This window comes from Tympanuchus pallidicinctus, unplaced genomic scaffold (genome assembly GCF_026119805.1).
Source record: "Tympanuchus pallidicinctus isolate F22 unplaced genomic scaffold, pur_lepc_1.0 scaffold10, whole genome shotgun sequence".
In the NCBI taxonomy this organism is placed as follows: Eukaryota; Metazoa; Chordata; class Aves; order Galliformes; family Phasianidae; genus Tympanuchus; species Tympanuchus pallidicinctus.
In genome coordinates, this window is record NW_026294619.1 from 9885056 (window position 1) to 9898928 (window position 13873).

At 38.2% G+C, this 13873-nt stretch overlaps 1 protein-coding gene across 4 annotated transcripts in view; it reads left to right on the top strand.

Moving 5' to 3' along the window:
* TMPRSS7 (transmembrane serine protease 7) overlaps positions 1-13873 on the top strand; it is a 30648-nt gene that overhangs the window by 14104 nt on the left and 2671 nt on the right. For all 4 annotated transcript variants that reach the window (XM_052705419.1, XM_052705424.1, XM_052705428.1 and 1 more), the window contains 10 exons: positions 656-884; positions 1741-1871; positions 3100-3212; positions 5127-5233; positions 8250-8386; positions 9004-9111; positions 9722-9832; positions 10936-11052; positions 12612-12789; positions 12973-13241. In XM_052705419.1, coding sequence (XP_052561379.1) covers positions 656-884; positions 1741-1871; positions 3100-3212; positions 5127-5233; positions 8250-8386; positions 9004-9111; positions 9722-9832; positions 10936-11052; positions 12612-12789; positions 12973-13241 — 1500 coding nt within the window. The remainder of the gene's footprint in view (positions 1-655; positions 885-1740; positions 1872-3099; positions 3213-5126; positions 5234-8249; positions 8387-9003; positions 9112-9721; positions 9833-10935; positions 11053-12611; positions 12790-12972; positions 13242-13873) is intronic.

The following is a 13873-nucleotide window of genomic DNA, read 5'->3' on the forward strand; positions in this document are numbered from 1 at the left end:
ATGTAAGTAGGGTAACTTTCTGGTGATTTTTGTCTAATGTATGTTATGTGCTTTTGTAGTTGTAGTTGTTTTTTAATAAAAACAGTTTGTCTAGGCTAAGTTGTATTGTCTATTTTTTATAGCACTTATTTTCTAACAGTGACTTCTAATACTGCAAATGTTTTTAAGACTTGACACTACAAAATCCTGATCTGAATTCATTTTGACTCTACTTTGTGCAGGAGGTTAAACAAAAGTGTTTCTAGAATCACTTCCAACCTGTATTAATGGGTGAATCTGAACATTTCCTAGGGAATAATTGTTTGTTGTTTATCCTTTAGAGGTCTGCAGATCTTTGTTAACTCTGGACAAAATGGCAGAACTTTTATATGAGTACCCTTACAGCTATTTATTTACAGTACTCTTTGCCATGTTCTTTAGCTTTATTAATGGACTTCTCCTTTATCACAGACTCTTAAGTAGAATAAAAACAGTGAGTGGCACAGACTACTTTGTTTTCCTGTTTGGATATGCAAGCATGCAAACATTCTTACATTGCTTTAGTTCAAAATTATATTTAGGCTTTTTTTTTTTTTTTTTTTTTTTTTTTGTACTCTGCATGAATTTAAGAGTTTTCAAGCAGGTTTCCAGCGCTGAAAATGCGATGTTTCCACAGGAACAAATTGTATGTATGATCTGCATGCTGATCGTCTACATGAGCATTTTCCTCTGGATATCCATGCTACCTCTGGGGGAACAGTCTGCTATCTGAAACTGATAGCATTAGTGGGCCATCTTATACGTCTTTCAGTAGTATCCCTTCAGATTGAAGCAGATAACTGCATCACTGACTCACTAACTATTTATGATTCTTTGATGCCAATCAAGCATAAGATACTGTATCGGTAAGTATACATTCTCGTTAAGATTTCATTGAAAATCTTCTGAGGATTTGTCATATGATTTTTTTTTTTTGCTTTGTTTAAAATACTCTTATTGCTATGCACACAATGCCAAAAATACTTTTTTTTTTTATCCCTGTAAAGAGGTGGAAACGTTAAAGAAATTATGTATTCTTCAGATTCTTCTTTATTTTTTCAAATAGAGTGCATCTTCACATGCATAATGAAATATGAAAAGTTTGTGCATTAATGGATGGAATTTTCTCTTTATCAGTGGGAAGCAGATGTTAAGTGGAAGAAAATGTCATAATTTTTTCCTGTAAGAGAACTTGTCTTCCACCTAAGTTGGGCTTCTTTATCTTGGAGAAGAGAAGGCTCTAGAGGGACCTCACTGGGGCATTCCAGTATTTGAAGGGAGCTTACAAGCAGGAGGGGGACTAAGTTTTTACACAGTGTGATAATGATAGGGCAAGAGGGAATGTCTTTAAACTAAAAGAGATGTTTAGCTTAGATGTTAGAAACTTCTTGCTCTAAGAGTGATAAGGTATTGGCACAGCCTGCCCAGAGTTTGTGGATGCCTCATCCCAAGGATGGGTTGCATGGGATCCTTGGCAACCCTGCTCACAGCAGAGGGTTTGGAGCAGAATGACTTTTCAAGTCTTCTAGCCTACACCATTCTAAGTTTCTGTCAATAGAAATCAGTGGTGTTTCTAACTGGTCTAATTAGAGGCACTTCTGTGTTTAAATGCATGGATTTTTTTAACTAGGCTTTAAAGTACATGAGCACTGCAGCAGGGAGAAACTCAAAATGGGAACAACCTGTTGCTGATGCAAATTACTCTTTTCATCCCCCCTGTAGGGCTTGCGAACCAGCTGATTCCTCGGTATCACTTGTGTCCACGAATAATCTGATGCTGGTAATATTTAAGGCAGCACACGTAAAGGAACAGAAGGGACTCCACGGCTATTTTGAGGTCATTACACAAGAAAGTGAGTTTGTTATGCGTGGAGATGCATTTATTGTATTCTTTCTACCTAAAAGCCCTAAGTGGCTATCATGTTCCTTGCTATGAATAAATGACTCCTTACAATTCTGTATCTCAGTATTTCCCTACATTCCTATCTCTCCTTTATCTCCTCTGCATTTCTAAGTGGCTCAGGAGAAATTTCAGCTGTTCAGATTAGCAGTCTATGCAAAATATGAATGTAGAAAGCTGAGCCAGCACTGATTGAACTTAGTAGGTCAGAGCTGCAGTGTGCCAGTAGGTGGAGTTGTCATTCCAGATGTGGCAGTGCTCGAGCCTTTCTCTTTATTAGGGTCTTGGTGATAACGTTAAAGGTGGAAGGACCTCAGTACTGAGAGTTTGAGAGAGAAAAGCTTCAGTAGCTCTGTCTGCGTTTGATTGTTGGTCTCTGCTTCCTCAGTAACACAAAGGACTCAGTTATGCTTGTTCATTAAAACTCTTCTGTCTTTTGTTGATTTAATCTTGAAGAAATCGGTCACAATGATAAAGAGTATAAGGAACCTCACCCTTGTAGCGTAAAGATAAAAGTATAACGCAATCCAAAAGAGGAAATGAAGCTGCAATTAAGCTGCTCAAAAAGGCACTGCTTACTTTCAGTGGTGAGAGTGATTAAGCACTGAAATGCCATCATGAAAGCACGTGGTTAATTCTGCATCATAAGTAACTTTATGTTCAGGGTACGTTGTTACTTGTTTGGTTTCGTTTGCTTTTAAACTGTCTAAATGCATTGGTATGTTATAAAAACACGTTTTGACTTCCAGGAGGCTGATAATGCTTCATATTGTTTTCTCCTGGTCCCACAGAGCTAAGACAGAAGTCAACATCCCAGTAAAGGGCTCTCTTTAAAGAAGGAAAAAACATTGTTGTTCCCAAACCTCTGAGCTAAAGCCTAAGTTTGCAGTCATTTCTGACAGCCTTTGAATATCCAATGGGCGATATGAGCTTACTCTGTTGCATGTACCTCTCATCAAGCAGAATCTCAGCAAGCATTCTTAGAGTTTACAACCCTTATCTGTCTGCAAAACTGGAAAGGGGTAATTCATAACAACTTGAAACCACATAAGCATAATTCCTAAGCTGTCCGGTTTTACAGTGAAATATGGGTAAGACAGACTTGAATGCGTAGCTAACTAAATAGCTTTGCTGGAAGTAGATGGTTTACCATCTTTTGCCTCCTCTTTTTTTTTCTCTAGGGTGTGGAAAAGCCATAGTGACAAAAGAGAAAATTGGCTATGAAGGGAGAATCACAAGTCCTTATTACCCAAGCTATTACCCTCCAAAATGTCTTTGTGCATGGAACTTCCAGGTAACACAGACTTCTTTCTGAGTGCTGTTACTTGTTTTGAGAGCACAATGCCTGGAAATATAGCAGAAACAATTGAGAAGAGGTCATCTTCATCCTCACAGATATGGCAGTTCCTAGAAACGGCGCAGCTGAATAGCTGTCTGTGCTCTCTTGGTTTTGTTTTCAGTGCATTTATTCTTAATGTAGCAAACACTCTAATTTGTCTGATTCATTCCAAAGATAAAGAGCTGAGAAGAAATACATTTTGACTTTAGCTTGCAGAATTGCTTCACTGCAGAAAATGTAGGAATTAAATATTCTCCTCTTTCAAACTTCTCAAATTGAAGGAAAAATGAAGAGGACAAAAAGGAACCTTTTTCCTCTACTCACACCAGTATTGTTGATAATTTCTTTCAGTCTATTTTCATTATGTGTAATAAATTGGATTGTTCTCTTGTAAGTTAGTCTGTTCAAACAATGCAATCCCACAGACTACTTTATTTTAGAATCCTTCTACTTATCTTTTCAGCCACTTTCCTGAACACAAATCATTTGAAGTTTATTTTGATTAAGATAATTTTATTACCCATTTTCTGATGACATTAGTCTTTCCAGTTATCCAAGAAAATCTGATAGTAGATTTTTCTGCTGTGAGATGATCTTTGGTTTATGTTTTGCCCTTCACAGTCAAGTCAAGTTAGTGTATTACAATCATCCTGTGATTGACTATGGCAAACTTTAGTCATTTTTAGTAGTCCAAATCCCAAAAATCACACAGTTTGTTATAATGTTTCTTCTTAGTTGACCTTCAAATGCACAAACTTATATTCCGCCTTAGCTCTTCTTGGATTTCTGGATGGTTTTTATGATGGGGTGGTGTTTCTAAAGTTATAAATAAAATGTATTACTACATCCTCTTTTGTAGCAAGATCAGCTGTCCAAATTGGGAAAATAAAACAAATGCAAGATTGAGATTTTGGGGAAATTTTCTGGTACTTGTTTGTAATCACAAATTTTTCTGTGAGAACAGGATAATGAATAAAATGTGTTCTACTCTGCCCATCTTCCTACTTTAGCTACTAGTTACCCATGTTGAATTGTACCAGTTTGAGAGATGTCTAGCTAGCCAAGATCTGCAGCTTTTTTCTCCTCTAGAAAATTATGGTGATGACCTTTTTGCTAAACTTAAGCCTGAACTTCTGAAGTACAGTTTGCCAACATAAGTCTTGGGAGTTGTCTGTTTTTTTTTTTTTCTCAAAACAGTTTAATTTCCCTGTAGGTTGATATTGAAATTTTCCGTGTTATGTATTTTCTGTAAGAAAGGAGGAAAAATCTTCATTTCTTAATTCTTGCTGTGACTCAGCCCTTGCTTTTGCAAGAGGCAGCAGTGTTTCTTAAAAAGTTCTGTTTCTTTTAATAAAAGAAGCTACAATTAGCTCTTATGATACTGCTAGGCTTAAAATATTTTCCATAATGTTAGCAAGTCCTTGACTGAACATGTCAGAAAAAGCTACCATGTTATTGTTGAAATAACTCCTAGCATTTCAAAGGTGGCACAGGTGCAGTGTCTTTGCTAACAATCCACTGTGGCTGTCTGTCCCTGTGCAAGTAAATTTGGATGCATTTGAATGCTTTGATCTTGACACAAAAGCTGCCTTCTATCTATGGACAGTGGCTTTTTGAAGATGAAAGGGCAGTTGGCTAGAGGGGAAGAAAGCCTGCAGCTGTGGTGGCCCTTTGCCAGTCTTTGCTTTGACTGAGGGCTAATAGCTGCCAGGTGTCTCAGGTGCTGGATGTTGAGTCAGGGAAGTCAGCACAGCTCCCAGAGCTTGGCACTGCCAAGCACTGTAATTGCTGAGATAATTCTGAAGTCTATCATGAGCTATGTTCACAAAAGGAAAAGGAAGCTGCCTTGCACTGTCCTTCTTACAACAGACTCCACAGAAGAACCTCGGTATAGCTCTGAAGTTTCATAACTATACCATCAGTGAGAAGAATATTAAAGGCTGTGAACGGGGATGGTGGAAAATTAATGAACACATGTAAGTACTTCTGCATACATTGTTAAACAAACACTACCAATATAAACTTTATTATCACTACCATGGTTCCTTTGAGAGTTTACACTAAGACAAATAATTCACTTGTGTCTCTTATGATTCTTTTTTCACTATGGTTGATGATGTAACTGAACTTTCATAAATAGCACGTTAAAAAAAAAAATAAAGAAGAATCTAATGAAAAGCTTCAGGAGGCTGAAAATAAAGGCCCTTGGTTTTCACTGGGGAGAAAGAAATGAGAAATGTGGGTGAAGATAAATGTCCAGTAGACCCTGATGTAAGTCTAGGGTGACTGTAGAAACGCTTTTAAGTGTAAGTAAACTCCATGATTGCTCATGACACCAAGCTTAATTGAGTTATCAGTGAAAGCTACTACAATGAGCTTATTGGAAATAAACTCCTTCCTCATTCCAGTCACTGGCTTTTGAAAGAGAAACCACAGAGGTGGGCTGTCAAGGTATGCCATTTTTAAATGCTTTTTATTTACATCAATATTGCTATTTTCCACCCATTTCTTCTATAATTTTTAAAATCATTTTTAGGTCAGTGAATGATGAGGCAAGGCTAAATTTGGGAGGTTGAATTCTAATTTTTTTTTAAATTGTTCAAATGGAAACATCAGTAAGATCAGATTTGAAAGTGAATTTCTGAACTCATTACTAAAACTACAAGTAGAGGAAGAAACATTTCCTTATTCTTTGATACCAGGTTGTACTTCTGTAGAGATGATTCAGTTTGCCTGAAGCTACTAACATTGTATCTTAATGGGAATTGGTGGCCCAATAACACAGGCATGAAAAAAGCTGATAAAAACAGACAACATGATGTGTTTTTATAGGTTTCTCTTGGTCTTCTTTATGAAATAGTGGAAGAAATTGAAGTCTTAGAGGTTGCTGAGAGATGGATTGAATAAAGGCAAAATCTGATTATGAGTTCATATTGCAAGAATTTTCTCCATGAAAGACTCACTTTTAAATAAGCCTATTCATTAAATATTTCACAGAATCAAATGTCAGAGTATGACCCTCAGAAATATATTCAGGGGTTAGTTTTGAAGAACTACAAAGTAGTGCACGCTCTCAATTTTTTGTGAGCAAACAAAAAACAGAACACCAACTCTTCAGCTCCCTGAAATGGCAGCTTAAAACATAATTCCATTCTTGATGTTTATATTTATGAAGATGGTGCAGATGAGGTTTCTTCTGACTTCTTGAGTCAGCTTCATGCAACCAGAGACAAGAACTGTGTGGTTGCGTTCAGTCCTTGTCTTTTTCCCAGGGGTTATACAGAATATGTTGCTTTGCCTAGTTGGAGGATTTGCAGTTAATAAGCTGCTTTAGCTAAAATTCTCACTGACAGAGAGGTTGCCTGTTTTTATTGATGTGAAGTGCTGCTCTGAAGAAATGCTGTAGTTTCCCTCCATTCTCAGCTATCCCTTCTGCATTGCAAAAATAAACAAGAGAAAAACTTACCTCTGAGTATGACTGCATCAGTCTATTTAACAATAAAATAACTCATTTTGCATTCAAGTTCACTTTAAACATACTATGTGGCTTCTCACTGCTGTCAAGAAAATGTATATGCTAAATGTGCTAAGAACTATTACAGATGCCTTTGCTTTTCTGTCTATTTAGACTAATAAGTACTCTTTTTGACAAGAGACTTGAAGCCACATGGTTTTCTTGTAAGTGATGTATTTGGTATTATTCATTGTTGTTCAGACAGAGGGAAAGGAGCTTAGCTCTACTTGTAGTACAGCCTAAATTGTCAAAGTTTTACCATGTGTAAAATTGTATCCAGTTTTTAAATCCTATCCAGCAACATCTTCCTTTTAAAGAGGGTAGGTTTTTTTTTCTTCATTATTATTATTATTATTATTATTATTATTATTATTATTTCCTCCGTAGCTAGAGTATCATCTAAATGCCTGCTGCAACATTCTTGGCATCTTTGATGAAAGTGGCAGTGAATGGATTAAATGTTTCTTGGGATCTGTGAGCTTTTAGGTTTCTCTGAGTTAAGTGATATTTAAGAAGTACAAGGAAATTATTTACCAAATAATAGCTCAAAGTTAGATGTGTATCCAGTGGACTTTTTCATCTAGAATAGATATTTGAAGATATGAATTTCAGAAGTTAAATTCTGCAGTTTTAATGATGGATGAAAGATGAGCGGATAAGAAGAAATATTTTCAGTTTCTCTAAATCTTTTTTACTCTACCACCAAAATTGTCAGACGGATTTTATCCTGATAAAACTCCACACCCTTCTTTAGAGGCATTCTTTAAAATGAGAGCAGCTAAACTTGGCTCTCGACTGTATGACATTTCCCTTCACACCGAACTGCTTGTGTCTTCCCAAGAATTCAGATCTTTTGAAAAGAGTTAGCAGCAGTGGTGATGGAAGTACTGTGTTTGACAATAAATTTCTTCATTACATTTCCAGTGCTTTTGAATTTCTGGTAAAACATTCTGCTTGCATGCGTAGAGGTTATTGTACTGAGAAGTTAAGGATCACTAGTTGTATGGGAACTGCTGAATCACGGCCTGAACCTCTGATCACCTGAGATGAGCAATGAGTCAGCCATGGGAGCACAGGTGAAGGCAATTCTCCTGTGCTGCTGGAAGGGGTGGAACCTGGCTCTACCTCTCCTAGACCATTTAAGAGCTGACTACCAGTGGGAAAGAATCTCCCTTTGGAAAGGATCCCCCCTTTGGAGTTTTGCAGTGAGCCCAGGACAAGGATAAGCATTCTGTCTATTTTCTTTTTGATATAATAATCTGCATAGCCAAAACTCTCTTGTTTACTTCATAATTATAACATCTGTATATTCACTGATTATACACTAGTGTTTAGGGAATTTGGATGCTGTTCCAGATTTTGGTTCTTAATTAAGGTGTGCTACTATGTATTGTTGAATATCAGTGATGCTGATGTTTAAATTGGATGTAAGATAATTTTGATGCAGCTTGTTCTAGAAATCTATTGATCTTTTTTAGGTACTGCGGTTTCTATGTTGATCACCAAACAGTCTTCCACATTGCAAGCTCTGCTGTTAACATTGAGCTTCAGTGCAGTTCAAAGGTGTCAGAGAAGCCCCTTCTGGTGGAGTACGGCAGCTATAACATCAGCCAGCGTAAGATCAATTTTTCTTTTTCAACCTATCTCTGCATTTTTAGCCCTATGAAGTAGAACTTGTTATCTTTGGTTAGACTTAATTATGTTTATGCTGGAAACTGTGTTGATATTAATTTTTTACTGCTAATCTTTCTAAGCTAAGTAACCAGCAAACCAAGAATTTTTTCTAGCTTGTCAAGGCTATGTGGCTAAGGTTTATGATCGCGTGCAGCATGCTTTGGTTTCCTGTACATATAGAATTTGTTTTCTTCTGCACAGTCCATAAAGCTTCCTGTATGGCCAGAGCATGCATATGCAGTAATCCTGGTGAACTCCTGAAGCCTTGCATTTCATTCTGCCTGCACGATCTGTAAATCTGTAGATCTGTTTGCTATTTCCTTCCTATTTAATAAAATCCGAAATAATGTGAGATCATCCACTTTAATTTATTGAGTGATGAATATCAGTCAATTGAAGTCTGCTTTTCCTGTTTTCATTGCCAAAGTTTTCTTTGTAATCTTGTTGTTACTACAAAGAGCGCTAGGTGATGAATGCAATACGCTGAATAACCAACCACTTGTTCTAATTGGTGTGCAATTAAAAATTTTTGCTTTTTTTTTTTTTTTAAACCTCCAGCATGTCCACCCGGATATTTCAAGTGTTCTACTGGTTTATGCATCCAGCAGATGCAGCGCTGTGATGGGGTAAACAACTGCTTCGACGAAAGTGATGAACTCTTCTGTGGTTTGTATTCACTTATCAGAGATCTGGACTGCAAAACCCACTGAATGTATTTTCTGGTCTTATGAGGCAAACTAAAAAAAGCTGAAAATTCTTTTAGGAGAAAAAAAGAAAGATGTTTCTAACCTTCTGTGTCCAGGTTCAGGCCATCATTTGGTCTCTTGAGGATTTTACAAAAGAAACTAGGAATGGAGAAGGTATGTTATTGAAAAGCAAGAGGAAAAAATTAATACGGAAAAATGGTTCTAAAGAGATTGTATTTTAGGTTTTCTTCCTGTGATAAATGCTTGATAAACACAAAGTTCTGTTCTATTTCAGGTGTAATTATTTTTTTTCCACATAGGAATGGCAAATTGTGTTGGACACAGTAGATGAGAGTGGTAATAAATGCCTATGATTGAAAGAGCACCAGCCATTCCACCTGGGGCACTGTGTGAACTTGCATAGGTTACTGAAGTCTTTTACACTTCATTTTCTCCATGTGTAATGTGGCACTTAAAATCATTCCAGTAGAGTGCAGTGAAGCTATGACAGTGATACCTGGACGTGGTCAGAAGTGTAGTGTTAGTATTGTGATAATGCTTCTGTAACTGACTTGACTCATGTTTTAAAGTTGTCCCTGAGTGGAACTGTAACTCCAGCTTTGCGATACAGGATAACTTGCTTGTCTGTAATGGGGTAAACGATTGTGAGAATGGAGAAGATGAGCAGAACTGCACCAACAGTAAGGCTTCTCTCTTGGTTCCTTTTTTTCCAATTCTTTTTGTTCTATTATTTACTCCATCCTGATTTGAATACTAGATGCAGTATATGAAGAGTTAAGAGGCAAATCTAATACAGGCTTTATAATTCTGTTCAATTTTCTGTTATGCTTGTAAACAAGTAGTTACTGATCTAAATTGTTGTGGTATTTTTGTGAACTCATGAACATCTGTTTCAGTGAAATGAGACATGAGAATTAACTACTGTGGGTCCAGGATGTGGATCTAGGGATTTAATTCCCAGATTTTATCTCCTTAAAGTAAAATCTTTGGCAAATTATTTCTTGGACTCCTTTTACCATATGTAAAATATCAAGAAAAAGGATTGTTTCTTTGGAACTGTCTTCAGAGTTATAAGGCCAACGCTTTTAAAATGCCTTGGAAGTTTTGTGTTTGGCAGAACATGAATGGTTTGAGACAGTCTTTTCTTTAACTTCTCAGAACAAATGGACAAATTGGCATATGAAAGGGAGCCCCACTAGCAAGAGCTGCAAGTAACACTTTTAAAGAGTTGTAATGTTTATGAGGTGCTTAACTTTGACAATCTGTGTAAATGGTCACAGCATATTTCTGTCTATGGAGAAGAAAAATAGATTCCTTGGTGTGATATCCCTTATTGTGAGGCATGGAGACAAAAACTCTTAGATAGGGAATGAAGTATTATTGGATACAATTAGTAGATTGCTTCCACTGCATTTTTTTGTTTGTTTGTTTGTGTTCTACATTCCACTCCAGAGTACTGGGTATTCTTCCTTTCTTTGCCTAGCGCTTACTCTATTGGCATATTTTTGCTAGTATATTTATGTTCACTAATCCTCTGGGAACAGATGAATGGCAATCTATGTACAAAGGCACCTCCAGCTTAGCACAGGCACGAATTTAAATGCAGCTCTACTTGAATAATTTCTTCAATTTAAAGACTGGATGAAGCCATTCTAGGTAAAGTGCTTTTTGCTATGTTCTGTCCAGTCTACTGACACACGCGTTAATTTTGTCTGTGCAGCTGTGTGTTTGCATGTAAAACCATTCCAACAATCATCTTTCTTTTTTCACACAACTATTTCAGGTATTCCTTGCACCAACCACACATTTAGGTGCAGGAATAACATATGCATTAAGAAACAAAATGCAAAATGTGATGGGACTGTGGATTGTACTGATGGAAGTGACGAAAGCAGTTGCAGTAAGTCCCTCCTGCTGTTTTGTACTTTGAACATTTTCCATTTTAAAGCCCTTTCTTTCTTCCTCTTTTAGAGTATGTATTACTCATGCAGCATGCAGTGAGGTTTTTACTGTATCTGCTTGGTGATAGTGGGACAGCAGTCAGCTATCAGTTTACGTCATGTCTGGTTGCAGTATCTGTGGGAGGTGTGGCTTACAGGTATGGGAAGTTTCAGCAGAGAAGCTAGGGTAACTGCAGAATGAACTTGGCCAGCTGGTAAGCAATATTCTCACTACTGCAGCAGAGTTAAGTATTTTTGTTGGAGTTGGAGTGTATTGAGACTTCAGGAGTGACGCAGGTGAAGTAAGAAACAAAAATGGTTAACTTCTCTGTCTCTTGGTGGGAAAGACCTCAGTATTTCACAGCATCAGTCTAGATTCTAGTCTCAAACCTTCGTAAAGAAATCTCTGTGCAAGCTTTTTGCTCGTATTGTTATAAAATAGACAGATGATTCTTACTGCTGTAGGAATAAAAATGGGATAGGATTCACTTGCTTTAAGTGAATGTCCTATAGTGTTTTTTTTTTGTTTTTTTTTTGTTTTTTTTTTGTTTTTTTTTTGTTTTTTTTTGACTTCAGCTGCTCCTGCCACAGCAGCTGTACGTCAAACCTGCCAGCACCTGCCTTGGATGCAGTATGATGTCTTAACAAGCCATGTGCATCCTCTTTTTTTTTTTTTTTTAAAACACTAATGCTGCTTTTGATTCTTTGGTTGTGTGCTGGGAAGTGCTGGTATCAACCTTTGGGAACATGGGAATAAAACTGCTGAGCAAAGGCTTTATGTGCACACAAGAGTAGAAGCACGAGGTCTTGCAGATGTCTTTCTCCATCACTCTCTGAATTAGTGCAAAGCTTTTTGAGCTGAGGCATGGCTTGATCACTTCAGACTTGGTAATATAGAACACTTTCAGACCTTCAATTGTCTCCAAGCAAAGTAATTTTTTAACCACTTGGTTTCTGAGGTATTAGATGACCAAACTACACATGTAGCTATTACTGTAACCGCACCGTTCCCTCTGTTTTTGCTGGAAATAAGTGCGTAGGTACTACTGAACTTACTTGCCACAAGGGCTCCTTTCAGGTCAGGACTAATAGTAAGAGAAAGAGATTGAGTTGTCTGTTTTACCGTATTAATTGTGCAGCTTGTTAAATCGATGGATGCTCTGACATTTCTGACACAAGAAAGACTGAAGCCAACTTCTATGGCAGAGCTAGAAAATAAACCATGCCAGTGCCTTATTTACCCATGCCAGTGCCTTATTTATGGTGTCACTTCTTGTTTCAGAAACAGAGTATTGAATATAGGAGTTCTCTGATTAAAGCAGGATAAGAAAATGAACTTCAGATAATGTTGTATTTTAATATGTTTTGTAGAGTACCTGCTTCAGCAGGGGAGTTGGACTTGATGAGCTCTTGAGGTCCTTTCCAACCCTTGCAGTTCTGTGATACTGTGATTATTTCATACCCTATGTGGGAAGCACTCTCATGGGATAGAGACAATAATTTGAAATACCTCTTGCAGGTTGCGGCAGCAGCAAGAGTGGCAATCTCATCTCTCGGATTGTGGGTGGTACAAACACTAAGGAGGGTGAATGGCCCTGGCAGGTCAGCCTCCATTTTGTGGGAGCTGCGTACTGTGGGGCATCAGTGATATCAAAAGAATGGCTTATATCTGCAGCTCACTGCTTTCAAGGGAGCAAGTAAGCAGTCTTCCCTCCTAACTCTTCCTAGACATTGCTAATGTCTTGAAACACCTTTAGCTTCCAGTTTGAACTGGACTGAAGGATGATGTGCCCTCCTTTTGCATGTCCCACTGCTGGGGTAGATTGTGCATTTTGGAGCATGTTTTTGAAGATTTGGTGTGTGTTATTGTTTCCAACCAGGCTGGCTGACCCCAGAGCATGGCGTGCTCACTTGGGGATGCGAATACAAGGCCGTGCAAAGTTTGTATCTGCAGTGAGACGGATCATTGTGCACGAATACTACAACAGCAGGAACTATGACTATGACATTGCGTTGCTGCAGCTGAGCAAGCCATGGCCAGATACAATGAGCCATGTCATTCAGCCAATCTGCGTGCCTCCTTTCTCGCACAAAGTTCGCAGTGGTGAGAAGTGCTGGATAACAGGTTGGGGCCAAAAGCAGGAAGTGGGTGAGTTTAATATCCTCAGCTACAGGCTTGTGTGCAGGATACCTGCCTCTGCTTCTGAGGCATGCGCAAAATTGTAATGTTTTCAATTTGCTTCCCTCTGAAAATAGGTTCTGGTATATACATAGCTTCATTTGCTCAGGAAAATTGGCTACCACTCCAGTGGATCTGGAAGACCTGAGTGCTCCAGCTAGCTAAAACTTACAGGAAGCTGCACTTCCTCTGAGTCATACAGCATCATTTTTCCACTTTGTTACTCTTGGAGGTGCATTAAGTGCCTAAATGGACTTTTCCTTGCCTGCTGCAAGGAAATTAAATTAAGGCCTCCTGCCTTCAGCCTCTGCAGGCTGAACAGTCCCGAGATGCTGACCTGCCTGTGAGGCACCAGCTCATCCTCGGGATGTGGTGTGATAAAATGGTTGTACTACTGACAGAGTGCATGCCCCACATAACAGTGAGCTGCTCTGTGTCAGGCGGAAGGCCTGGCCCTCTCACCACCTTGTCTCAAACTGCCTTTTCCTTGTCGCAAATGCTGGTACCCTTTGTCCCTCTTTGTGGCCGTACAATATCAGAGAGAAGAGTTGAGGGAAAGGATGGAGTGATGGTACGCTGGCTGCATGTAGTGGTGGTTAGGC